The sequence below is a fragment of the Dama dama genome, chromosome 28 (assembly GCF_033118175.1).
Source record: "Dama dama isolate Ldn47 chromosome 28, ASM3311817v1, whole genome shotgun sequence".
NCBI lineage: Eukaryota > Metazoa > Chordata > Mammalia > Artiodactyla > Cervidae > Dama > Dama dama.
This window is the reverse complement of record NC_083708.1, coordinates 15,725,169-15,750,767: the sequence shown is the minus strand read 5'-3', so window position 1 is coordinate 15,750,767 and position 25,599 is coordinate 15,725,169. Positions and strand designations below refer to the sequence as shown.

The following is a 25,599-nucleotide window of genomic DNA, read 5'->3' as shown; positions in this document are numbered from 1 at the left end:
GCTTTTCAAAATGACTACTTGAAAACGAAGAGTATTTAGTTAAGTTCTGTGGATTTGTGTAAAAAAATCTTCTTCTGAAGTCATGTCTTATTAACATAAGCCACATATCAAATTTCTTCCTATGGTGAATTTTCTTTAAAAAAAAACAGAGGGAATTAAAATTCCAGATTTTAAACAAGTCTCTGAGGAACTACTGCCTCTATTAAACAGCATTAAAATACTACGTCCATTTTTTCCATATCAACACTGTCATGCTGGAGAATGTTACCACCAGAGAAATAAAATGAAAATTAATTACATGCACTGTCTTTAAGCCTAAAAACTACATCTTCCTTCTCTATAATAACTAATTATTTTCACTCTCCTGAAGCTACAGGATAATCTTAATAACATTCAGATTTTTCTATATGTTTATAAAACAATGTGACTGCCCATATACATTTGACTTATCTTTAGAACAAACCTAACCAAAATGACAACCATTTTAATAACTGATTTTCTTTCAATGAGGAAATTTGGTTTTAAATAAATTTTTAATTATTCCAGGTTTACTTTGCTTATTTTAATCATTACTAATAATAGTTCAAGAGGACCATTTAAAAACCCTGTGTTTTTAAGTATACTCACTGTACTTCGAAGTTTATCCAGAAGCAAATTTAACTGTGTCTGTAGAAGAAAGCATTTCATTATTTCAGAAAGCAAAAGTATACAATACCATAAGTAAAAATTAGCTCTTCAACATAAGAATAAAATAACATGCAATAATGCTCATCTACAACATGTTACAATTTAACAGCTCTACACAATCTCTTTAACAGACAGTAACATGCAAAAATCTATGGCTAATATATAACACCAAGGAAAATAAATATACAGAACTTGTGTAATTAAAAGGCTGAAAATTAGCAATACTAGAAAATATACATGCACACTTGGAGATGGGGTGAATGAGAAAAAAGTATACAGGCAACGAAAGGAGTAAATGAAAATGCGGATGTGATGCTTTCAAAAGGGAGTCGATGGAGCAGTATGTGAATACGTGGCAAGCTGGGTGTAGCTTGTGTCACACTCCACTAGGAATGAGGGTATGTTTAAAATACCCACTCATGCTATATATTAGAACTGTTTTATGTAACACCTATCATAAATGAAACTGACCTGCCTACCTGTTGAAAGCCTCTTTACTGTTTTAAAACCTCTCATTTCAATTATTTTTAAAGGCTAGGACAATTTTCTCAAAAGAAAATTCACAATGGACACTATAAGTAGTTACTGTTGCTTTTTTTAAAATAATATTAAGTGATTATAATTTACGCTGGCTCAGTACATTAAAATCATGTATTTGCTTTACTTCTCTGCAAAGTAAATTGTGTAAAATTGTTACACTGATTTTATACTGGGATGTTTATTGTACTACTTAACAAAAGATAAATTAACATATCTATTCAATCATAGCTATATGTAGTAATAATAATAGGTATACTTTACTGAATGCTTTCTATGAGTCAGGCACTGCTCAAAGCTTTTCACAGGTACTATCAAGTTTAATCTGCACAACTCTAATTAGGGATGTATTAGTCGCATTTTACAGGTGAAAACATTGAGGCCCAGAGAGAGAAATTATTTGCCAAGATCATGGAACTAGTAAAAGCAAAACCAAGATTCTAACAAAGGCCTAAGAGGTTCATTCTCTTAAGCATAACACTCCAGTACACTTTGGACATTATAGGCTTAAGTTATAAAAACAGAATGAATTTAGATAAAAAAAAAATACACCCACTTATCTGGTTGCCACAGTTTTGACAACCTTAATCAGTCTGGATCAGCACACAACTGAAAAGCAAGTGTAAGAGCCACTAATTTGGAAAGAAAATGACTGTCACAAAGCCCATGGTTCCTAATCCATAGCACAGTCCTCTCCCCAAAAATGGAGATAAAGTGAGAATGAAGAATGGAAGCAGCAAAAATGAACTACAGTATCTGAGAAAAGAGGGAGGCAAGTCCATTACAAAAGATAGCGGTCAAAGACCACGAGGCCTAACAGCCTTATGCAACTCATGCTTTATTTGTATTTTATTTTAAAACACACAATTTTATTATTCTATAATAAAAGAATAAGATTTTCATCAAAAAAATTACTTTTTCTAAAACACTAATAGTAAAAGAGTTACATCTCAATAACCTGAAAATGTCACATTTCAGCGGGAAACCTCCGGTTCTCAGTGATGCTCAGCAATGTAAAGGCTAGCCTGCTCTGTTTTATTGCCACACATAACGTGAATTTAATTTAATAAACTATTCTACTGTCCTTAAAAATAAGAATTACTATTATTTCATTTCAAAGCATCACAATCAGAACATTTTCAAATTTTATTATTAATAATGTTACAGCTTTTAGTTACAGTTTTCAAGTAGTCTGATGTGCAAAATGCATCATACTGCATTTAAGCAATTTTAAGCACTTAAAGTCTTAACATAAAATATCTTAGTCCAAAGAATTTTAAGAATATTTTTTATTTATACAAAGTGTCTAAAATGTCAAGTGTGCTCTTGCCAGCAATACTAATATATCATGTAGGAAAATACTTAATAAATGATCTCCATTTCATACAGGCTAATGTACTGTTTTAAACCAATCTGTCAGCATGTTTATGTAAGAATTTAAGAATATCTAAATAAGAGAAAGAATACTCAAGAGAAGAAACTCTTAATTAATTAACATAAATTAAAACAGAGTTTAAGATTTTTTATTCAGTTATCTGAAAAATATGTGATAAGCTTTCTCTTAATATCTATGCTTCAGCTTTTGTTTTATAACCATGATTATTTAGAGCCCATTTCAGCTCACAGTGGATTTCAGGAAGCTTACATTGTCAGTATCCTAGTATTCTGAGTCTTAATTAAATACTGTTCCTAATTAAATTATTTTTAATATTTGAAGTACATAAAATGAAAGGCATATGCAGTTTTCTTATAAACAGAAAAAGACTGTGGAAATGTATAAGACAGAAATTAATTCTATTTCTTTTATCCATTCATTATCATTTATTCATTAAAAGTGATACAAAGGTTTTAAATTATCTTTTTATCTTAAAATACTCAACAGTTAGAACCGAACAAGAGTGTCCCATTTCTTAGATGCATCATGTGACAATTCCCTGTCAGACCTCAAGGGATAAATTCCTGATCCAAAATCAGTGAAACAAATGTAGTGTTCTTCAGTGTTAAAAAATACGAAGGGTTTGCCACACCAAGTATTTATCTTTTATGGAAGTTATTAAAAGCTTTAATCAAATTTTAGTGTAATATGCACACCCAAAATGCACTATGAGAGAAAACACATTAAAAATGAACTACAAACTGAACCATTAACTGAGCCGGGCTTTAACACGGCAGCCACTCTAGCAAGTAGGAGTCCACGAAGGTGATCATTTACCTGAGGCCCCTGGAGTGCCTGCTTTTCCTCTCTCAACTCAACTAGGCCTCTCTAGCCATCTCGAGCTGGACTACTCCAGCTAAAACAAAACTGCTGAATGAGGAAGGAAACAGAAAACACGTGGGAAAGAGAAGGTTTGAAGGTCAACCAGACAGTAAGCAGAAGCAAGAACATTAGGAGAAGCAATCAGACATGTTAAGCACCAAGGAAGAGCACGTTCATAAAATTACAGGATTCTGTGTGTTCCGTTACTGTGCCTACTTTATGTTGTTTTGCATACAAGCATCAACAATTCAGGGTCTGCTCTTTGAATCTCACTCATGGGATTTCTCAGAGTGAACTACATTATCCACCAGATAGAGTAAAACACAGTTTTTTAATACAGTAAGAAAAAAAAAAAAAATTCTAGCAATACATTTGCCACAAATACCTTGAACTTGTTTCCCACACTGATGAAGCTAAGTTTTCCTGCTTTTTGTTTAGTGTCTTTGTTGTTATTTGTGGACGATTCAAATAGTTCCCGGATAAATTTATCCCTGGATTCACATATTAAGGACTCAAGAGACATATGTAAAGCGTCATTATTTTTTTCCACAAACTGAGTCTGAAAAATAAAGCAGACAGGAATGATTCAGTCCATCTTGTGGTAATATTCCTTAACACGGTGTTGTCCAACAGAACACTCTGAGGTAACAGAAATGCTCTGTCTGCGCTGTCCAATACAGCCACCACCAGCCACAGGGGCATCGAGCACATGAGATGTGGCTGGGGTCCTGAGGACCTGAATTTTAAATTTTACTTAACTTTAAAAAGCCAGATGTGGCTAGACATTACCATATTGTACAGCGCAGCTTTAAAATCAAATGGTTTTCTCCCTGTAAACGTTCTACTCACTGTTTCATAGCACACTGCCCCGGCAAAATGCCTGATGATGAAGCCTTCATCATCTCGGATGTTCCTGTGAACAGCCAGCTTAGACTTTCTAGGAATCTGAAAATCAATACATACATCAGTCATTAAATTATCAAAAATATACATTAATAACTCCCTTTAGAAAACATCTGGGATGTGACATACTTAAAATCAGAAAGGGAGTTTTCATACTTTATACAATTATATTGCTCCTTAAGTAAGCCTTAATGTACCAGTAAAATCTAGCAAATATTTTTGGCTATAATCTCTTAGGAAGAGAAAAAAAGGAATAAGACCGAAAACAAAACAAAACCACACTATTTAGAGGCACATGCAAAACACAACAGGCATTTTATAAAGTTAACTGCTTAGGTCTAAAGTAGTAGCTGCTGAATTGTCATCTGCAGCACTTTTAAACCGCCAAACCATTTACATGAGGTGATTCCTAGGTGTGACCAAGGTTGAGAAGCATCGTTCTATTGAGACACCTGAAATCAGCACAGGGACTCACCTACTGGTTTTGGCCATACATCCTAACACTTCTACACAATGAGCCCGAATCTATTTGAAGAAAACAAAATCACTTTCTGGTTGTACTATCACTATACTATCACTATAATATCTCATACTGGTATCATTTCTAAAAGTCTCCAAAATAAAAGATCACCTCTGACCCTCAAAATAGCCTAAGGTTAAGAAAAACGATCTCATTTAAAAATGAAAAAGCTGAGACCACATAACCTCACCAGGCTGCTCCTGGGTGACAGAGCTGGCAGATCACAGAGCCTCCCCTTTGCATGACAGCAAACAGCATGAGTCAGAGGGTGGCCCTGGGATCAAGACGCCAGCCTGATGCCCTAATCCAACCCTTTCTCTCCGTTCCAGAAAAGGAGGTCACCCACCCTCTCCGCATGGGGAAGCAAGCAGGAGCAACAGCAGAGGATTACTATGAGCACTGTGCTGTGCTTGGTCGCCCAGTCATGTCCGACCCTTCGTGACCCCGTGGACTGTAGCCCGCCAGGCTCCTCTGTCCATGGGCATTCTCCAGGCAAGAATACTAGAGTGGGTTGTCATGCCCTCCTCCAGGGGATCTTCCCAACCCAGGGACTGAACCCAGGTTTCCAGCATTGCAGGCTGTTTCTTTACCATCTGAGCCACCAGCGAAGCCCATTACGAGGATTAAAGAAAGTAACTCAAGCAAAATGCTTAGAATACGCCTGGCACATGGTAAGCAAGTCAATAAATGATTATCATTGTTTTTATTCTCAAAGAAAACAACAAAAGTAGTGAACCGTACAAATGAGAGTTCACTGTTGTGCTCTCGATCTCTTTTGAGGAAGGTGACCAAGGCCCATTCCTGGTGCTCTCGTTGGCTGTCCTTGGGGCGCTATGTCTCTGAAACCTTGGTCACAATTTGTTGACCAGCAGTCAGTTCTCTTGGCAAAAGTGACTGGGCATCCAGACTGGTTCTCATAGAGAGCAGTGAATAAACAGGACTGGATACACGTCTTTGATCTTAGCAGAAATTTTACTGGGGACACACACTGTTTTATTTCTATCTCCACTGAAGCGAAGAGAGGCAGTCTTCACATCCCAAGATTTATTTAAGGATACAGAAGAACTGCAAGTCAGTGGAGCAGGTGGTTGTGGGATGCAGTCTCCAGAGAAGGTCAGCTTTTTCAGTAAACGCCTTCAACCTGCTTCTGTTATTGATTTAGTTAATGATGTATGGAAACAAGAATATCTGCTTTCATTCACTTGAACTCCTGGACCCATCAAAGCAATGACTGTTATACTATGCCCCAGTCTCAAAACTGTAACAGTATAGGAGGCAACTGCATCTCTGAACAGTTTTTCTTTTCTCTTCTTTCTTCCTTCCTTCCTGTCTTTGTTGTTCTAGTATGAGGCAGCACCTGTCTACATGGGTGAAATTAATATCCACATTTCTCTGTGCTACTCTGCTCTTTCTGGGCAGAAGGATGGAGGTGTGTTTGGATTATGTCAGGGGATGAAGGTTGAGTGTAAAGATAAACACAGAGCTAGCTAAACACAGAAAACACCTCAAGAGCTGCACGCTCCAGCCTTATGGAGAAAGGCCTTACTGGTCACCACCAACAGCCGGGATTCAAGCACAGCTCTATGACAAACAACAGTCTAGAGAACCAGGTCTCCTGACCCTTTTTGGAAGAGTACTTCTCATTTATTTCTCTCTGTGTCTCTTTTTGTCTCTTTCTGTGTCTATTTAACCCTTTAGCTAATTCTTCTGTTGCTTCAGCTTCTATGACCCTCTCTGAGTACAATTTCCATTCAAAACTCAAAAGGAAAGAGCATCAAAATGAAATTACTGATCATTAAATGAACTGCTTCTGCCAGTCAGACTCTTAGCCACAAGCTTTGCTGGTTTTACAAATGTGCAGACAAGTGGCTGCATGTGACTCTAGGTCCTAACCCCTGGGAAGTGATCCAGTTCACACAATACAGAACAGAGCGACTGATGGCCACCTCACCCAGAAGGGAGAACATAAAAACAGTACATAGATGTACAAAAAAATGTACATGAGTCTTTTTGTACATCTTATATAGGAGAAATGTATTTTATATCCAGCTAAAAGGGCCTTGATTAGATAGATCAGTAGCAGCAAAAATATACTGGTATAAATTAATGGTCATCTATAGAAGACACTGTGCTGGAATAATTACAGAAGATGCATATAGTTGTTCAAAGCCTTACAAAACTTAGGATTCTAATTATCTAACATCTATCACATCTTTCTGAAAGTTTCTCTTCCAACCAGAGCCTCAATTTTGAAATGAAAAACTCACAGAAAGTCGGAAATGGTCTTTGTGCTTCTGGTGAACTGCAGATGTGAAGTGCTGATCACTTGGCTGGGGAAGGCGATTTTCTTCGTCCAAAATATCCAATATTCCCACTAATTTTGCTTCAATTAAATCTATTTCAAAAAATTCAAATACGACAGGGTAAAAACATAACACTTTAAACTTACTGATCACAAATTTTGAGGGCTGGTCAGAAACAAAGTAACATGATTCCACAAGTACTGTTTTCTCTCAAAAGCTACAGAGAGCAAATGAATTTTATTTTACATCTGGCAATTGTTTAGAAAGTAAAATCATATACTGAACATAGTTTAGACAACAACTCCATAAAGAAAATGACTAACGTAATAACCGTTCTGTCTGAAAGCTAGGACAGAGGCCAAAGAGCCAGCAATCGTCCTCTCCCAGATGACCTCTATATTCAAAATGAAGTAAAACTACAGAAGCTTTTGTAAGCTTAGGTTTTTAAAACTACTTACAGATATGGATTCAAAACTTTCCAGCAAAACTTCAGCAACAACACATATTTATGCTCCTTCCATTCATATGTTTTGAATTTACTGCCTGTCCAAAATAACTATAAAATGTAAGCTGCTTAAATGCAGTAGATAGAACTGTTAAATAGGACAGACTCTAAAAGACAGGAATTAGGAACAAGGTGGCGGAAGAGCAGGTGGACGCAGAGCACATCTCTCTCCGTGGATACATCAGGAATACACCTTCAGACACAGAAGTGCATGCAGAACATCAGCTGAGAGCGGACTGGAGTACCTGACCAGCAGAAAAGAATATATAGAACCACGCAAAACTCGGTAGGAAGAAGGAACTAGGGGGAAACACAGGAGTGTTAGTACGACTGGACCTGTCCTCAGCAGGTGGGAGAAACTGAAGCAGGGGTCTGATCCCCACATCGGGGCAACTGTCTGAGGCAGAGGTGAAACAGTTAAGGCTGGGCGTGAAACAGCTGACCTGTGGCAGCCTAAATGGAATGAGAATCAGACAGTCCTTGCCGCAGCCGCACACACCCCAGACAGGGACCCAGGTCCCCTGGAAGGCACAATGGTTGGGAGCTGGAGTTTAGGGATTGTGGAACAATCCCAGGACAAGAGCTGCTATTGACTGCAGACACAGACCGAGGGGATGTGAGGGAGGAGATCGTGATGGAAAATGCCCGTGGAGGAAAGCCAGGCAGCCATGGAAGCAAAGCAATACTGCTGAGTCACGCGTAGCGGGTGGAGCCATCACACAGCCTCTCTCCCCCCACACGCCAGCATCGGCAGCTGAACAATAGAGGGGCTGGCCCATCAAATGCCTGACGCACTGAACTACAGACTAGGACCCCACCCAGGGAGCCCCTTTAAGTGCCTGACGTGCCAATCTACAGAGCAGGAACCAGCCAGCGGGCCCTCTATGTGCCTCACACCCCGAGCAACAGAGAAGGACCCCAGGCAAGGGAGCCCTCTAAGTGCATGAACGGGCGAAGCTACAGAGAAAGACTGGCCAGAGAGGCCTTCTGATCATCAGCTACAAGAGGCTCGAAAAAAAAGACTCTGATCGGGCCATAACACCTGGGGTGGGGGCAGTCTGTGTCCCTGCACCCTTGGCACTGCCAGGGTCCCCGCAAGACAAGCAGCTGCAAGCCTCTCACTGGGGCAGAGCTGCCACAGGCACACAGGGTCACCTCAGTCGTGTCTGGACCCTTTGCGACCCTGTAGACTGTGGCCTGCCAGGCTTCTCTGTGAGGGAGGGGGGTTCTCCAGGCAAGACTACTGGAGCATATGGACCAACACTGGTTGCCTTACCCTTCTAGAGCACTGTATTTCTTGCTGCCCTGGCCGCCAACCCCCCTGAGTACCTGGTGCTGCCAGAACCCCTGAGACCCAAGCAGCTGCATCACCTCCACACCTGGCGCTCACGGGGGCAAACCCAAGTCCTCCAGGGCAGCCTCAGGAGCAAACCCCAGTGGACGACCTACATGCAGAGGTGGAAATAAAGCCACAATTGGAACCCAGGGTCAGTGTGGATAAGGAAGATGACCCCAAACCTTCCCACCACCTGCAGATTAAATCCACATGATCAACTAGGCAGACTCCATGTCTATGAATATATAAAAGGACACTGAGAGCTCCCACAAGAGAAAACACTCTAGTTCTGACAGCTGTGGACATTGGAGGCAAGGACACACAGGAGTAGCAGCAGATTAGACCCTGAGCTGCCCCCACAGCGGGTCCAGAGACCAGCACAGCGCTGGAGGGCACCCTAGGGAGGTGAGGTGGGCTGTGACTCCCAGCGAGGGAGAGGACTCTGAGAGCAGTGACCCAAGAAAAACATTTATTATTCTGATGTTTGACTTATTCTGTATAGATCCTTTTGGATTTTTTTTCTTTTTTCCCCCCTTTTCCCCCGCTCTGTTGCAGTTGTCAATTTTATTGGCACTATGAAATCTAATTAAGCTTTTGAGCCTTTCTTTTTTTCCTCAGTTACATTTTTTATTATTGCTATAAACCTCTGCCTCTACATTGCGCTTTTTCAGTTTTGTGGAGGTTTTTTTTCTTAATTTTTTAATATTAATTTCTAATTTTTCAAACCTATTATTATTTTTTCTACATTTACGCCTTTCTTTGCTTTTCCTACTGTTTTTTTCCCCTTGCAGTTAATCCTTAATGTATATAAATCTTCTTTATTTACCTTTATTTAACTTTGTATATCTATTCTTTCTTTCCTTACCTCTCAACATATTTGTTCATTTTGTTTTCATTATTTTATTCCCCAGCTGGCATCTTGCTTTAGTTTTGTTCTCCAGTTTCTGCTTCAGTTTGTTTTGTTCTGGCAGATATAATTTTTGGTTTCCTTTGTTCACTAGGTCAGTCTATTATACTTTATTTTTGTTGGAATGTTTTGATTTTGCTTATGGGTGGATATGTATATGTGTTTATTCAGTCACACTTTTTATTGCTGTTATAAACCTCTGCCTCTACATTGGATTTCTGCAGTTCTGTGGAGCTTTCCCTTTTTTTTTTCCTTTTTCTTTCCTCACTTTTTCTTTTCTTTTTTTTATAATTTTTAACTTTTTTAAACCTATTATATATTTTCCACATTTATTCCTTTGTTTGCCTTTCCCCTTGCAGTTAATGTTTAATGTACATAAATCCTCTTCATCTACCTCTATTTAACTTTGCATGTCTATTCTTTCCTTCCTTTCCTCTCAACATATTTGTTAGTTTTGTTTTCATTGCTTTATTCCCCACTTGACACTTTGCATTAGTTGTTATTTTCAGTTTCTGCTTTAGTTAGTTTTGTTCTTAACTGGTAAATATAATTTTTTATTTCCTTTGTTTGTCAGGTCAATCTACTGTACTTTATCTTTCTTGGACTGTTTTGACTTTGCTCACGGGTGTATATATATGTGTGTGTGTATATTCCATTTTTTAAAATTATTATTTGCCTGATTTTGTAACTGCCATTTATCTGGGGTTCATCTTTGGTTTCTTGTTTTTGGATATTTGTTTTAATCTCATATAATGTCATAACAAACCACTTGTGGAGTCTTCATTCCTGACCAGAGATCAAGCCCTGAGCCTTTGGAGTGGGAGCATTGACTCCAAGACCCTAGACTACCAGAGAACTAACCCTGCTGCTACTGCAGCTAAGTCACCTCAGTCGTGTCCAACTCTGTGCGACCCCACAGATGGCAGCCCAACAGGCTCCCCCGTCCCTGGGATTCTCCAGGCAAGAACACTGGAGTAGGTTGCCATTTCCTTCTCCAAGGCATGAAAGTGAAAAGTCAAAGTGAAGTTGCTCAGTCGTGTCCAACTCTGTGCGGCCCCACAGACGGCAGCCCAACAGGCTCCCCCGTCCCTGGGATTCTCCAGGCAAGAACACTGGAGTAGGTTGCCATTTCTTTCTCCAAGGCATGAAAGTGAAAAGTCAAAGTGAAGTTGCTCAGTTGTGTCTGACTCCTAGAGACCCCATGGACTGCAGCCCAACAGGCTCCTCCATCCATGGGAGTATCAAATAGTGAGAACTCACACAAAGGAAACCACTTGAACACAAAGCCCAATATCACCCAACCACCAGTAGCACCCTGTGCAGGATGCCTCATCTAAACAACAAACAAAACAAAAATACAAACCCAATCATCAGCAGACAGGATTACCATATCACTCAGCCTTGTCCATCAGAGGAAAAAGAAAGAAAGAAACAAACAAAACTTCAGCATAAATCTCACCCTATAGGAAGCTTACACAAAACCCTGGACCAAACTTAGGAGGGCAGAAACCAAAAGGAAAAAAGAATTCAACCTTGAAGTCTGGAAAAAGGAGACCTCAAATACAATAAGTTGAAAAAAAAAAAAAAATGAAAAGGCAGAGAAATACCACACAAATGAAGGAACAAACTAGAAATGCAGCAGTCCAAATAAATGAAGAGGAAACAGGCAAACTACCTAAAAAAGAATTCAGAATAATGATAGTAAAGATGATCAAAAACCTTGAAAACAAAATGGAGAAAATGCAGGAATCAATTAACAAACATCTAGAAGAATTAAAGAATAAACATACAGAAACAAACAACACATGTACTGAAATTAAAAATACCCTAGGAAGAACCAACAGCAGAATGTCTGAAGCAGAAGAAGGAATCAGTGAGCTAGAAGATAAAATGATGGAAATAACTTCTGAAGAGCAGATTAAAGTAAAAAAAATGAAAAGAACTGAGGACAGTCTCAGAGACCTCGGGGACAATATCAAAAGCACCAGCATTTGAATTCAACATTCGAAGAAGAAGAGAAAAAAAGGGTATGAGAAAATTTTTAAGAGATTATAGTTGAAAATTTCCCCAAGATGGAAAAGGAAATAGTCAATCAAGTCCAAAAGGCACAGAGTCCCATACAGGATAAACCCAAGGAGAAACATGTCAAAACACATACTAATAAAACTAACAAAGACTAAACACAAAGAAAGAATATTAAAAGCAGCAAAAGGAGAAGCAGCAAGTAACACACAAGGGAAACCCCATATGCTTAACAGCTGATCTTTTAGCAGAACCTCTGCAGGCCAGAAGGGAATGGCAGGATATATTTAAAGTGCTGAAAGGGAAAACTCTACCACCAAGATTACTGTACCTGGCAAGGATCTCATTCAAAACTGCTGGAGAATTCAAAAGCTTTTCAGACAAGCAAAAGATAAAGAGAATTCAGTACCACCAAACCAGCTTTACAACAAATGTTAAAGGGACTCATATAGTCAAGAAATAGAAGGGAAGAAAAATATTTACAAAGTCAACCCCAAACAACTAAGGGAATGGCAATAGGAACATAAATATCAATAATAACTTCAAATGTAAATGGATTAAATGCTCCAACCAAAAGACACAGACTCAATGAATGGATACAAAAACAAGCACCATATATATTCTGTCTACAAGAAACCCACTTCAGACCTCAAGACATATTTAAACTGAAAGTGAGAGGATGGGAAAATATATTCCATCCAAATGGGAAGCAAAGAAAGCTGGAGTAGCAATCCTCATATCAGATAAAATACCTTAAAATAAAGATTACAGGCGCGGGTGGCTGTGAAGGCCCACAAGCGCAGCCAAGAGGAGCTACCCCACATCCAAGGTCAGGGGCGGAGACTGGGAGGAGCTACCCCACGCCCAATGTCAGGGGCAGCGGCTGCGCTTTGCTGGAGCAGCCATGAAGAGATACCCCACGTCCAAGGTAACAGAAAACCCAGTAAGACGGTAGGTGTTGCGAGAGGGCATCAGAGGACAGACACACTTGAACCACAATCACAGAAAACTAGCCAATCTGATCACAGGACCACAGCCTTGTCTAACTCAATGAAACTAAGCCATGCCATGTGGGGCCACCCAAGACGGTTGTGTCATGGCGGAGAGGTCTGACAGAATGTGGTCCTCTGGAGAAGGGAATGGCAAACCATTTCAGTATTCTTGCCTTGAGAACCCCATGAACAGTATGAAAAGGCAAAATGATAGGACACTGAAAGAGGAACTCCCCAGGTCAGTAGGTGCCCACTATGCTACTGGAGATCAGTGGAGAAATAACTCCAGAATGAATGAAGGGATGGAGCCACAGCAAAAACAACACACAGTTGTGGATGGGACTGGTGATAGAAGCAAGGTTCGGTGCTATAAAGAGCAACACTTTATAGGAATCTGGAATGTTAGGTCCATGAACCAAGGCAAATTGGAAGTGGTCAAACAGGAGATGACAAGAGGGAACATCGACATTCTAGGAATCAGCAAACTAAGATGGACTGGAATGGGTGAATTTAACTCAGATGACCATTATATCGATTACCGTGGGCAGGAATCCCTTAGAAGAAATGGAGTAGCCATCATAGTCAACAAGAGAGTCTGAAATGCAGTACTTGGATGCAGTCTCAAAAACGACAGAATGATCTCTGTTCATTTCCAAGGCAAACCATTCAGTATCACGGTAAGCCAAGTCTATGCCCCGACCAGTAATGCTAAAGAAGCTGAAGTTGAACAGTTCTATGAAGACCTACAAGACCTTCTAGAACTAACACCCCAAAAAGATGTCCTTTTCATTATAGGGGACTGGAATACAAAAGGAGGAAGTCAAGAAACACCTGGAGTAACAGGCAAATTTGGCCTTGGAGTACAGAATGAATCAGGGCAAAGGCTAATAGAGTTTCGTCAAGAGAACGCACTGATCATAGCAAACATCCTCTTCTAACAACACAGGAGAAGACTCTACACATGGACATCACCAGATGGTCAACACCGAAATCTGAGTGATTATATTCTTTGCAGCCAAAGAGAAGCTTTATACAGTCAGCAAAAACAAGACTGGGAGCTGACTGTGGCTCAGATCATGAACTCATTGCCAAATTCAGACTGAAATTGAAGAAAGTGGAGAAAACCACTAGATCATTCAGGTATGACCTAAAGCAAATCCCTTATGACTACACAGTGGAAGTGAGAAATAAATTTAAAGGACTAGATCTGATAGACAGTGCCTGATGAACTATGGTTGGAGGTTTGCAACACTGTACAGGAGACAGGAATCAAGACCATCCCCATGGAAAAGAAATGCAAAAAAGCAAAATGGCTGTCTGAGGAGGCCTTACAAACAAGTAGTTGTGAAAAGAAGGGAGGTGAAAAGCAAAGGAGAAAAGGAAAGATATATCCATTTGAATGCAGAGTTCCAAAGAATAGCAAGGAGAGATAGAAAGCCTTCCTCAGTGATCAATGCAAGAAATAGAGCAAAACAATAGAATGGGAAAGACCAGAGATCTCTTCAAGAAAATTAGAGATACCAAGGGAATATTTTATGCAAAGATGGGCTCAATAAAGGACAGAAATGGTAGGGACCTAACAGAAGCAGAAGAGATTATGAAGAGGTGGCAAGAATACACAGAAGAACTGTACAAAAAAGATCTTCAGGACCCCGATAATCACGATGATGTGATCACTCACCAAGAGCCAGACATCCTGGAATGTGAAGTGGGCCTTAGGAAACATCACTACAAACAAATCTAGTGGAGGTGATGGAATGCCAGTTGATCTATTTCAAATCCAAAAAGCTGATGCTGTGAAAGTGTTGCACTTAATATGCCAGCAAATTCGGAAAACTGAGCAGTGGCCACAGGACTGGAAAAGGTTAGTTTTCATTCCAATCCCAAAGAAAGGCAATGCCAAAGAATGCTCAAACTACCGCACAATTGCACTCATCTCACACGCTAGTAAAGTAATGCTTAAAATTCTCCAAGCCAGGTTTCAGCACTACGTGAACCGTGAACTTCCAGATGTTCAAGCTGGTTTTAGAAAAGGCAGAGGAACCACAGATCAAATTGCCAACATCTGCTGGATCATCAAAAAAGCAAGACAGTTCCAGAAAAACATCTGTTTCTACTTTATTGACTATGCCAAAGCCCTTAACTGTGTGGATCACAATAAACTGTGGAAAATTCTGAAAGAGATGGGAATACCAGACCACCTGGCCTGCCTCCTGAGAAACCTGTATGCAGGTCAAGAAGCAACAATTAGAACTAGACATGGAACGATGGACTGGTTCCAAATAGGAAAAGGAGTACGTCAAAGCTGTATATTTTCACCCTATTTATTTAATTTATATGCAGAGTACATCATGAGAAATGCTGGGCTGGAAGAAGCACAAGATGGAATCAAGATTGCCCGGAGAAATATCAATAACCTCAGATATGCAGATGACACCACCCTTATGGCAGAAAGTGAAGAAGAACTAAAGAGCCTCTTAATGAAAGTAAAAGAGCAGAGTGAAAAAGTTGGCTAAAGCTCAACATTCAGAAAACTAAGATCATGGCATCTGGTCCCATCACTTCATGGCAGATACGTGGGGAAACAGTGGCTGATTTTATTTTTGGGGGCTCCAAAATCACTGTAGATGGTGACTGTAGCCATGGAATTGAAAGACGCTTACTCCTTGGAAGGAAAGTTATGACCAACCTAGACAGCATATTAAAAAGCAGAGACATTACTTTGCCAACAAAGGTCCGTCTAGTCAAGGCTATGGTTTTTCCAGTGGTCATGTATGGATATGAGAGTTAGGATTATAAAGAAAGCTGAGTGCCAAAGAATTGATGCTTTTGAACTGTGGTGCTGGAGAAAGCTTGAGAGTCCTTTGGACTGCAAGGAGATCCAACCAGTCCATCCTAAAGGAGATCAGTCCTGGGTGTTCATTGGAAGGACTGATGTTGAAGCTTAAACTCCAATACTGTGGCCACCTGATGCGAAGAGCTGACTCATTTGAAAAGACCCTGATGCCGGGAAAGATTGAGGACAGGGGGAGAAGGGGATGACAGAGGATGAGATGGTTGGATGGCATCACCGACCATCCATGAGATGGTTGGATGGTATGAGATGGTTGGATGGCATCACCAACCATCCATCACCCAATGGACATGTATTTGGGTGGACTCTGGGAGTTGGTGATGGACAGGGAGGCCTGGCATGCTGCAGTCCATGGGTTCCAAAGAGTCGGACACGACTGAGTGACTGAACTGAACTGAACAAGAGATAAGGAAGGATACTACATAATGATCAAGGGTTAGATCCAAGAGGAAGACATAACAATTGTAAACATCTATGCCCCCAACATAGGAGCTCTTCAATGCAGAAGACAAACACTAAGAGACATAGAAGGAGAAACTGACAGTAACACAATAAAAGTATGAGACTTTAACACCCCACTCACACCAATGGATGGATCATCAAAACAGAAAGTTAATAAGGAAACACAAATCTTAAATGATACATTAGATGAGATGGATCTCATTGGTATATTCAGGACATTCCATCCAAATGCAGAAGAACACACCTTCTTCTCAAGTGCACATGCAACATTCTCCAGGACAAACCACATCTCAGGTCACAAATCAAACCTCAGTAAATGTAAGAAAACTGAAATCGTATCAAGCATCTTCTCCAACCACAATACTATGAGACTAGATATCAATTACAAGAAAAAAACTTTAAGAAACACAAACACACGGAGATTAAACAATACATTTCTAAATAACCAACAGATTACTGAAGAAATCGAAAGAGAAATAAAATTTCTAGAAACAAATGACAGTGAAAACATGACAACTCAAAACCCATGGGATGCAGCAAAAGCAGCTGTAAGACGGAAGTTTATAGCAGTACAATCCTATGTCAAGAAACGGAAAACATCAAATAGACAGCCTAACTTTACACCTAAAACAACCGGAAAAAGAAAAAAAATTAGCAGAAGGAAAGAAATCATAAAGATCTGAGCAGAAATAAATGAAAAAGAAATGAAAGAAACAGTAGTAAAGATTAACAAAACTAAAAGCTGGTTCTTTGAGAAGATAAACAAAATTGACAAGCCTTTAGCCAGAGTCATCAAGAAAAAAAAGAGAGACAAATCAAATCAACAAAATAGAAATGAAAAAGGAGATGTTACAACAGACAATGCAGAAATACAAAGGATTATAAGAAACTACTATGAACAACTACACGGCAATAAAATAGATAACCTGGAAGAAATGGAAAGATTCTTAGAAAAGTTCAATCTTCCAAGACTGAACCAAGAAGAAATAGAAAATATGAACAACACAATTACAAGCACTGAAATTGAAGCTATGATCAATAATCTCCCAAAAAACAAAAGCCCAGAACCAGATGGCTTCACAGGAGAATTCTGTCAAACATTTAAAGAAGACCTAATGCCTATCCTTCCAAAACTCTTTCAAAAAATTGCAGAGGAAGGAACATGTTCAAACTCATTCTACGAGGCAACCATCACCCTGATACCAAATCCAGGCAAAGACAACACAAAAAAAGAAAACTACAGGCCAATATCACTGTTGAACATAGATGCAAAAGTCTTCAACAAAATTTTAGCAAACAGAATTCAGCAACACATCCAAAAGCTCATACACCATGATGAAGTTGGGTTTATTTCAGGGATGCAAGGATTCTTCAATATATGCAAATCAATCAATATGATGCACCATATTAACAAGTTGAAAGATAAAAACCATATGATAATCTCAATAGATGCAGAAAAAGCCTTTGAAAAAATTCAGCACCCATTTATGATTAAAACTCTTCAAATAATCAGCATATAAGGAACCTACCTCAACATAGTAAAGGCCATATATGATAAGCCTACAGCAAACATCATTATCAATGGTGAAAAACTGAAAGCATTCCCCCTAAGATCAGGAACAAGACAAGGGTGTCCACTTTCACCACTATTACTGAACACAGTTCTGGAAGTCCTAGCTACAGCAATCAGAGAACAAAAATAAATAAAAGGAATCCAACTGGAGAAGACATAAAGCTCTCTCACTATTTGCAGATGACATGACACCGTACATAGAAAACCCTAAAGATAGCATCAGAAAATTACTAGAGCTAATCAGTGAATTTAGCAAAGTTGCAGGATACAAAATCAACACACAGAAATCACTTGCATTTCTATATACTAACAATGAAAAATTAGAAAAAAAATTAAGGAATCAATGCCATTCACCACTGCAACAAAAAGAATTAAATATCTAAAAATAAACTTACCTAAGGAGACAACAGAATTGTACACAGAAAATTATAAGACACTAATGAAAGAAATCAAAGATAACATAAACAGACGGAGAGCTATTCCATGTTACTGAAAATGACTACACTACCAAATGCAATCTACAGGTTCAATGTGACCCCCTATCCAGAACTAGAACAAAAAATTTCACAACTCATATGGAAGCACATAAGATCCCAAAGACCCAAAGCAGTCTTGAGAAAGAAGAATGTAGCTGGAGGAATCAACCTTCCTGACTTCAGATAATACTACAAAGCTACAGTCATCAAGACAGTGTGGTACTGGCACAAACACAGAAATATAGATCAATGGAACAAGACAGAAAGCCCAGAAATAAACCCATGCACCTATGGGTACCTTATTTTTGACAAAGGAGTCAAGAACATACAATGAGGCAAAGACAGTCTCTTTGATAAATGGTGCTGGGACAACTAGACAGCTACATGTAAAAGAATGAAATCAGAACACTTTCTAACATCATACACAAAGATAAACTCAAAATGGATTAAAGACCTAAATGCAAGACCAGAAACTATAAAACTCTTAGAGGAAAACATAGGCAGAACACTCGATGACATAAATCAAAGCAAGATCCTCTATGACCCACCTTTTAGAGTAATGGAAATAAAAACAAAAGTAAACAAGTGGGACCTGATTAAACTTACAAGCTTTTGCACAGCAAAGGAACTATAAGCAAGGTGAAAAGACAACCCTCAGAACGGGAGAAAATAATAGCAAATGAAACAACTGACAAAGGATTTATTTCCAAAATATACAAGCAGCTCATACAACTGAATATCAAAAAAACAACCCAGACAAAAAGTGGGGAAAAGACCTAAACAGACATTTTTCCAATGAAGACATACAGATGGCTAACAAACGCATGAAAAGATGCTCAACATTGCTCATTATTAGAGAAATGCAAGTCAAAACCACAATGAGATTATTACCTCACACCAGTCAGAATGGCCATCCTCAAAAAGTCTAGAAACAATAAATGCTGGAGAGGGTGTGGAGAAAAGGGAACATTCTTGCACTGTTTGTGGGAATGTAAACAGCCACTATGGAAGACAGTATGGAGAATTCCTTAAAAAACTAGGAATAAAACCACCATATGACTTTGCAATCCCACTTCTGGGCATATGCCCTGAGGAAACCAAAATTGAAAAAGATGCATGTATCCCATTGTTCATCGCAGCACTATTTACAATAGCTAGAACATGGAAGCAGCCTAGATGCCCATCGACAGATGAATGGATAAAGAAGTTGTGGTACACATACACAATGGAATATTACTCAGCCATGAAAAGGAACACCTTTGAGTCAGTTCTAATGAGATGGATGAACCTAGAACCCATTACACAGAGTGAAGTAAGTCAGAAAGAGAAAGATAAATATCATATTCTAGTGCATATATATGGAATCTAGAAAAATGGTAGTGAAGAATTTATTTACAGGGCAGCAATGGAGAAACAGACATAGAGAATAGACTTGCTGACATGGGGAGAGGGGAGGAGAGGGTGAGATGTATGGAAACAGTAACGTGGAAACTTACATGACCATGTGTAAAATAGAGAGCCAACGGGAATTTGCTGTGTGGCTCAGGAAACTCAAACACGGCTCTGTACCAACCTGGAGGGGTGGGATGGGGAGGGAGACGGGAGGGGAGGCTCAAAACAGAGGGGATATATGTATACCTATGGCTGACTCATGTTGAGGTTTGACAGAAAACAACAGAATTCTGTAAAGCAATTATCCTTCAATAAAATAATTAATTAATTAATTATGAATAAAAGCTACAGGACACAGGAAGAGAAATCAAGACTCTAACTGCACTGGGAGAGAACGATGCATCTTGGGCAGTTAGTGGGGGTGAAGGGGGGCACACTAGCTGAGCTGTAAACGAGAGTATTCTGACAGATGCAGGGCATGGAAGTGGGCAGAAAGGTAAACGGAAGGGGAGGAGTTTTAGCCAAGATATCCAACAACACCATCAGAGGCACAAAGATCTGAGAAAGGGAAGGGATGTGGAGGGATATGCTAAGTGGACCAGGCAGGATACGAAAGTCCTTTGAGAAGTTATATAAATGTAAAGTATTATCACTGTGACTGTGTTGTTGTTACCACTGTTGTTCTATCTTGTGCAAATCTAGCACGAGTTACTGGCTCAACTGTCAAATGCCACTTTCACAGCAAGGCTTACCCAACAGCTGGTTTTAGAGATAGGCCAGAAGGAAAAGCCAGCCTGAGCACCAGTTGCGTGGCAACAGGAAAGATCTCTCTACCAACAAGAGACCAGGAAAGAGACTGCCCTCCTGCTGCGTGGCTTTATCTGCTGGGCCTACTGAGCTTGTGAGGCCGGCCTGCAACCAGCTGGAGGGTAGAGCCGAGGTACAGAGAAGAGACGAACAACGGCAGGCGTAGAGCCAAGCCCCTGCAGACCCCACGGGGAGCCTTGCCACACCAGACTTCCTCACGCCACGTAAGGAATCCTTTCACTGCTTAAACAGGGCTGCTTCCTCCTTAACTTAGTCACGTGTTAACTGTTCAAGAAAGAAAATGCCCATCACAGTACACAGAACAAATTTTCAGAATACTTTCAGTATAGCTGAATTTGGTGCCTTCATGTGAAAAAACAACTTCCCAGCAGTACTAGAGAGGTAAATTCTCTGCTGAATACCACAGTTTCAAGTCCCATCCCCAGGAGTATCAATTACAGAGCACAGAAGAATGACTAGTGAAAACATTCACTGTATCTTCCCATAATTCCCCAAAATGGATTAAAACAACACATACCTATACAGTCCTGATTATCCACATAATGCACTTCATTCACCCCTAAACCTTCCTTTTGATAGAGTTCTTGTTCCTAGAAAGAAATAACCATAATCATAGATATGGAGATGTCATGTGAGAGGAAAGACTCACTGTTTTATGCCAGATATAATCATAACATTTACTGACTAGTTAGTGTACAAAGGTTCACACCAACTGATTTGGTGACTGAGAAGTCTTACAAAACGTTAGGGAAGAAAAATCCTTGTCCCTAAGGCAAGGTGAAATCACAACTTCAATGGCCAACATAATGAACAACTCATACATGTTCGCTCACAGATAAGCATGCTTTCCCTGAAATACACTGGGCAGCCAGGCAGGGATCTGTTAATAATCACTCACACCCAAGACAAGACCAGGGTTGGGGGCAGGCAGGCGGGAATTTTATCACAGATGGGTGAGCAATGCAATAAGCTCAGGTTTATGTATCATTCTTATTTTTCCCCCTGAATGTTTAATTATTTCCTCTTAAGAGACATACTCAAAAAGGTTTCTGTTATTCTAGGAGGCAGTGTCCACTTGAACTCAATCTGAATTTGAAATTCACCTTTTTATTTTAAAGAACTGTTATAAACATAAATTAAGACTGTCTCCTCTTCATGAAGTTTCTAGATAAAGCTTGCTGGGCTGGTAGGAAGGGAAGAATTAAGGCAGGTTAAGTGAGAAGCATACATGCCAGACTTCACACAGTAATGGGATGACTGAGGCAGCAGAGGAAACATTTTCAGAGAAACTATCTTCACTGCTAAGTACTTGTTTTCACCTCTTTGTTTATGCCAGAACTGGCTTAACTATAATATATAAGGAGAGGTATAAAAGTTGGAATGTGCTGGGAAAGCCAAAAGGACAAAAACATAGTAAGAAAGGAGGAAAAGATGAATGGGATTGGAACAGGAAAGAAAGTATTTCACATTTCAAGTCCAGACACAGAGGGGAGCTCAGAAAACAGCAGTGCTCGTACGAAGGGAAGGGGCTATGAAGCAGCAGCCAGGAAGGTGGGTGTAGGCCTGCAGAAGTCACTGAACTGCTGTGGCTCCTTCATCTGCAGAGCTAACGGCTGGGCTAGATTAAGGGAGTCATTTGAGTTCCCTTTAACCCTGCCCGCTTCACTCAGGAAAATACATCTCAAACAGCTCAAAGGAAGGGAAGGGAGGAGTATCAGTAGGAAACAGCAGAAAATTCCAAATAAAAGGTAAAAAAGGGTGAGACTAATCACAAATCTACTGATTCAAAGTTACCTATACGTAGTGAGGACTCTGAAGTGTTACAAAGGAGTCATCTACTATGAGAAGGAGCGGTAAGTTCCTTACTCGACCAGAGGCAGCGTCCAGCCAAAAACATGCCACCTACAGGCCACGGGCAGTGCAGAGTGTAAGCGGCTGGGCTGGGGAGGCAGGTCGGCCGGGGCCCATGGACTCTCCCCAGCTGGGGGCTCCGCCGCCATCCACAGAGAGAGGGTGAGCAGGGAATGAGGGGCAGAGGCAGAGACCCAGGGGAAGAGAGGGGGGCCCCGGACAGGGCTGAGAGGAGACTGCTGATTCGCAGTGGGGGACGAGAGGCAGCAGAATCAGAAACGAAACAAGAAGAATTTCAAGTCTAGTAAAAGTCACTAGTAAAAAGATACGCTCCCTTCTGAGGAGGCGCCCGTTTTAGAGTTTTTACTTAGCTTGGCTCCTAAGCTCAGCTGTACCATCGACACTTAGGATGTGCCCCCATAGCCCACGCAGGCCCTCTCTGATTCCCTGGGCCACCTTACATCACACCACATCCATCTGGGTAACTGCAGTCTATCTCGGTACGTTGAAATTTAAAATAGAGGGCCGATCTTAAATCTAAATTGTACGTCAATTACCTCCTTCAGAATCCTTTCATTAAAAAACTGCTGAAGCTTTTCATTGCAATAGTTGATACAAAATTGTTCAAAACTGTTATGTTCAAAGTACTCTGAAAATAAAACCAGAATCAAGAGTCATTATCAGATCAACTTCACATTAATAAATTTAACTCAGGATAAAATTTTATTATATCAATGCTTAATATAACAGTAGGTTAAAATGTATGTGTAACTGTTTCATACTCCTCAAATGCTCTTATTTCAAGACTTAAATTTTGATAGGCACTAAAATTAAGTATTAGAAACACTTCAGCTTGACAAAAAGTTGTTTGTTAGATAAATGTCATATAGTAAAAGATGTAAAATATAAGTCACTTGTAACATATTTCTAAGGCACAGGAGTTAAAGCAATCTAAATTGAAGAAAACAACTTAAAATGTGAGCACTTCATATTTTTTTTGTATAATCTGTGAGATTATAGTTAGAAAAAATATTATGGATACTAATGCATTTCTAAAATTAAGGAGTTGTATTACATTATTTCTAAGATCCTTGCAGCTTTAAAATGTTATGACTTTGTGTATTCATGTACTGTGCCAAACTGGTGCTGACCAGAACAAATGTCTGAAGACTATGAAATTCTGAAGTCAGTGATGAGTGTTTCTCTAGCTCTGAACAAAAGGCAATGCTTTATTGTAAATTTCAAAATATATATCACATCAAAAACAAAACTCTGCCCTTCCCAAAAATGTAAACACTCATATCTTCTCTTGGCAACTGCAAACAAATTACAAAGGACAGTACTTGTGCAGACAGAAGGAACGCCCACACTGATAAAGCTCAATAAAAAAATGGTCAGACTTACTTTGAGATTTTTACAACATGGTCATTCCAAACAAAGCATTCGGACATCAGTGACTCATTTCATTTCGGGTCATACACATCCACCATTCTTCTCAAATATTTATCTTAATAGCTTACTCATTTGATAGAAATTAATTGGAAATAGCTCACTGATGACAACTAATACTAAGGATGAATTTTTATACATAGTTATGAGTTTGGCCAGTGTGCTGGATCAACCTGTACCCAGCTTTACACTGGAGTCAATGGTCTTAATGAGCCAATTCTCTCTATCAGCAACACTGAAGACTTCATTCAGTTCTACTCATTTAAAAGTACTGAGACATGTCTACCCACAGTAGTTTCAATCAGCATGTTTTAATTTAAGCATTGGTGTGACCAAAATCCACCAGTGTTTTCTTTTATCCTGAAACATTAGCTTCTTATTTAAATCATATTATGAAATGAAATGACAGTATGGACATATAACTGGAAATACATTAAGTGAAAGGTATGAAAGGGAAAAAAGGTTTTTAAAATTTTATTTTAAACGTGTGGAAAAACTGGGTGTAAAAATATCAAACAGATACAAATTCACAAACAAAACTATATTTACCAAACCCAGCAATATCCAGGACTCCAATAAAATAGGACGATGTTTCAAAAGGAAAACACTGGTTTACTCTGTTTACCACGTGATCAAAAAGATGGCTATAGACAGTCTTTGCCAAGGCATCCCGGGCATTGTTTGCCTGTTCCACTTTCAGGGGTACCCTGTAAAAGAAGACCAAGTCAACAGAAATTCTTCCTAGTAATATGTTATGGAAATAACGCCAGGTTCCCAAGAACTAAGTAGGCACAGTCAATGTGAAGGACAAAATAAACAGCTACAAAATGTCAGTTGTAAATGGAAACAAATAAATAGGGCCAAGTAGAATACTACAAGAGAATTATCTATAACTAGATTAAAGACCTATTATTGAGTAAAAGAATATTAGGCTCCAAAAATCTTTTTAACCTTAATTTTATACCTCACGGTACATGCTGAATACACAAAAAATTTATTCAGAGGAATAATCTTCCACGTGACTTTCTTAAATGCAAAAGAAACTGTGTTTAATTCCAGACAACTTTAAAGTTCAGTAATTTGTTAACACTGTTTAGGGAAAAAAGAAAAAAAGTGTATCTTAAAATCCAAACTGTCCAACTCTACTCTTTCATCTAAGTATTAATAACTACACGGCATAACAGCATCAGACGCTGTAAATACAGACACGCGGTCTGATGAAGAGAGACTGCCACGCAGAAGAATTTCCAGACACTACGCTAAATGCTGTCATAAAGCATGAGGCACTTTGGGAACACAAGAAAAAATTATCAAACTTCGAAAGTAACCTCAAAAGTCATTCAGGTCAGAGTAATACTTGAATCTCTTCTAAACAGTGATTTCTCAACTTACATTTCCTGCAGAAGAACCCTTTCCTAAAGGGACTCTGATGTGGACACTTCATCCATAAAACACAGAACTGCTTTAGAACACAGGGGAAACGGAGCGAAGGACCACACCCGGGGCTTTTACCAGCCTTCCCGTGGGCTCCAGAAAAGTCTCTGAAGGAACCACACTCCTGCAGGCACTAGTATACACTCTCCTCGCTGAGCTCGTCTTCAACATAACAATAATTGGGAATTAGCTTAGCAGAGAACCAGGCTAAACATACCTTGCTAATGTTTCCCAAAGTAAGTTATGGAATTTTCTGTGTTGCTAACAGGACTTTTTTTAATCCTTACTTTTTAAATTTACTGAAATGTTTT

The 25,599-nt window shown here is 39.4% G+C and overlaps 1 protein-coding gene across 6 annotated transcripts in view; it reads right to left on the bottom strand.

Moving 5' to 3' along the window:
* The window catches only part of MYO6 (myosin VI), a 157,662-nt gene that overhangs the window by 39,139 nt on the left and 92,924 nt on the right, over positions 1 to 25,599 (bottom strand). For all 6 annotated transcript variants that reach the window (XM_061131768.1, XM_061131771.1, XM_061131772.1 and 3 more), the window contains exons 13-19: positions 24,404 to 24,561; positions 22,963 to 23,054; positions 21,072 to 21,144; positions 7,172 to 7,299; positions 4,331 to 4,426; positions 3,867 to 4,040; positions 628 to 666 (exon numbers count right to left, since the gene is read on the bottom strand). In XM_061131768.1, coding sequence (XP_060987751.1) covers positions 628 to 666; positions 3,867 to 4,040; positions 4,331 to 4,426; positions 7,172 to 7,299; positions 21,072 to 21,144; positions 22,963 to 23,054; positions 24,404 to 24,561 — 760 coding nt within the window. The remainder of the gene's footprint in view (positions 1 to 627; positions 667 to 3,866; positions 4,041 to 4,330; positions 4,427 to 7,171; positions 7,300 to 21,071; positions 21,145 to 22,962; positions 23,055 to 24,403; positions 24,562 to 25,599) is intronic.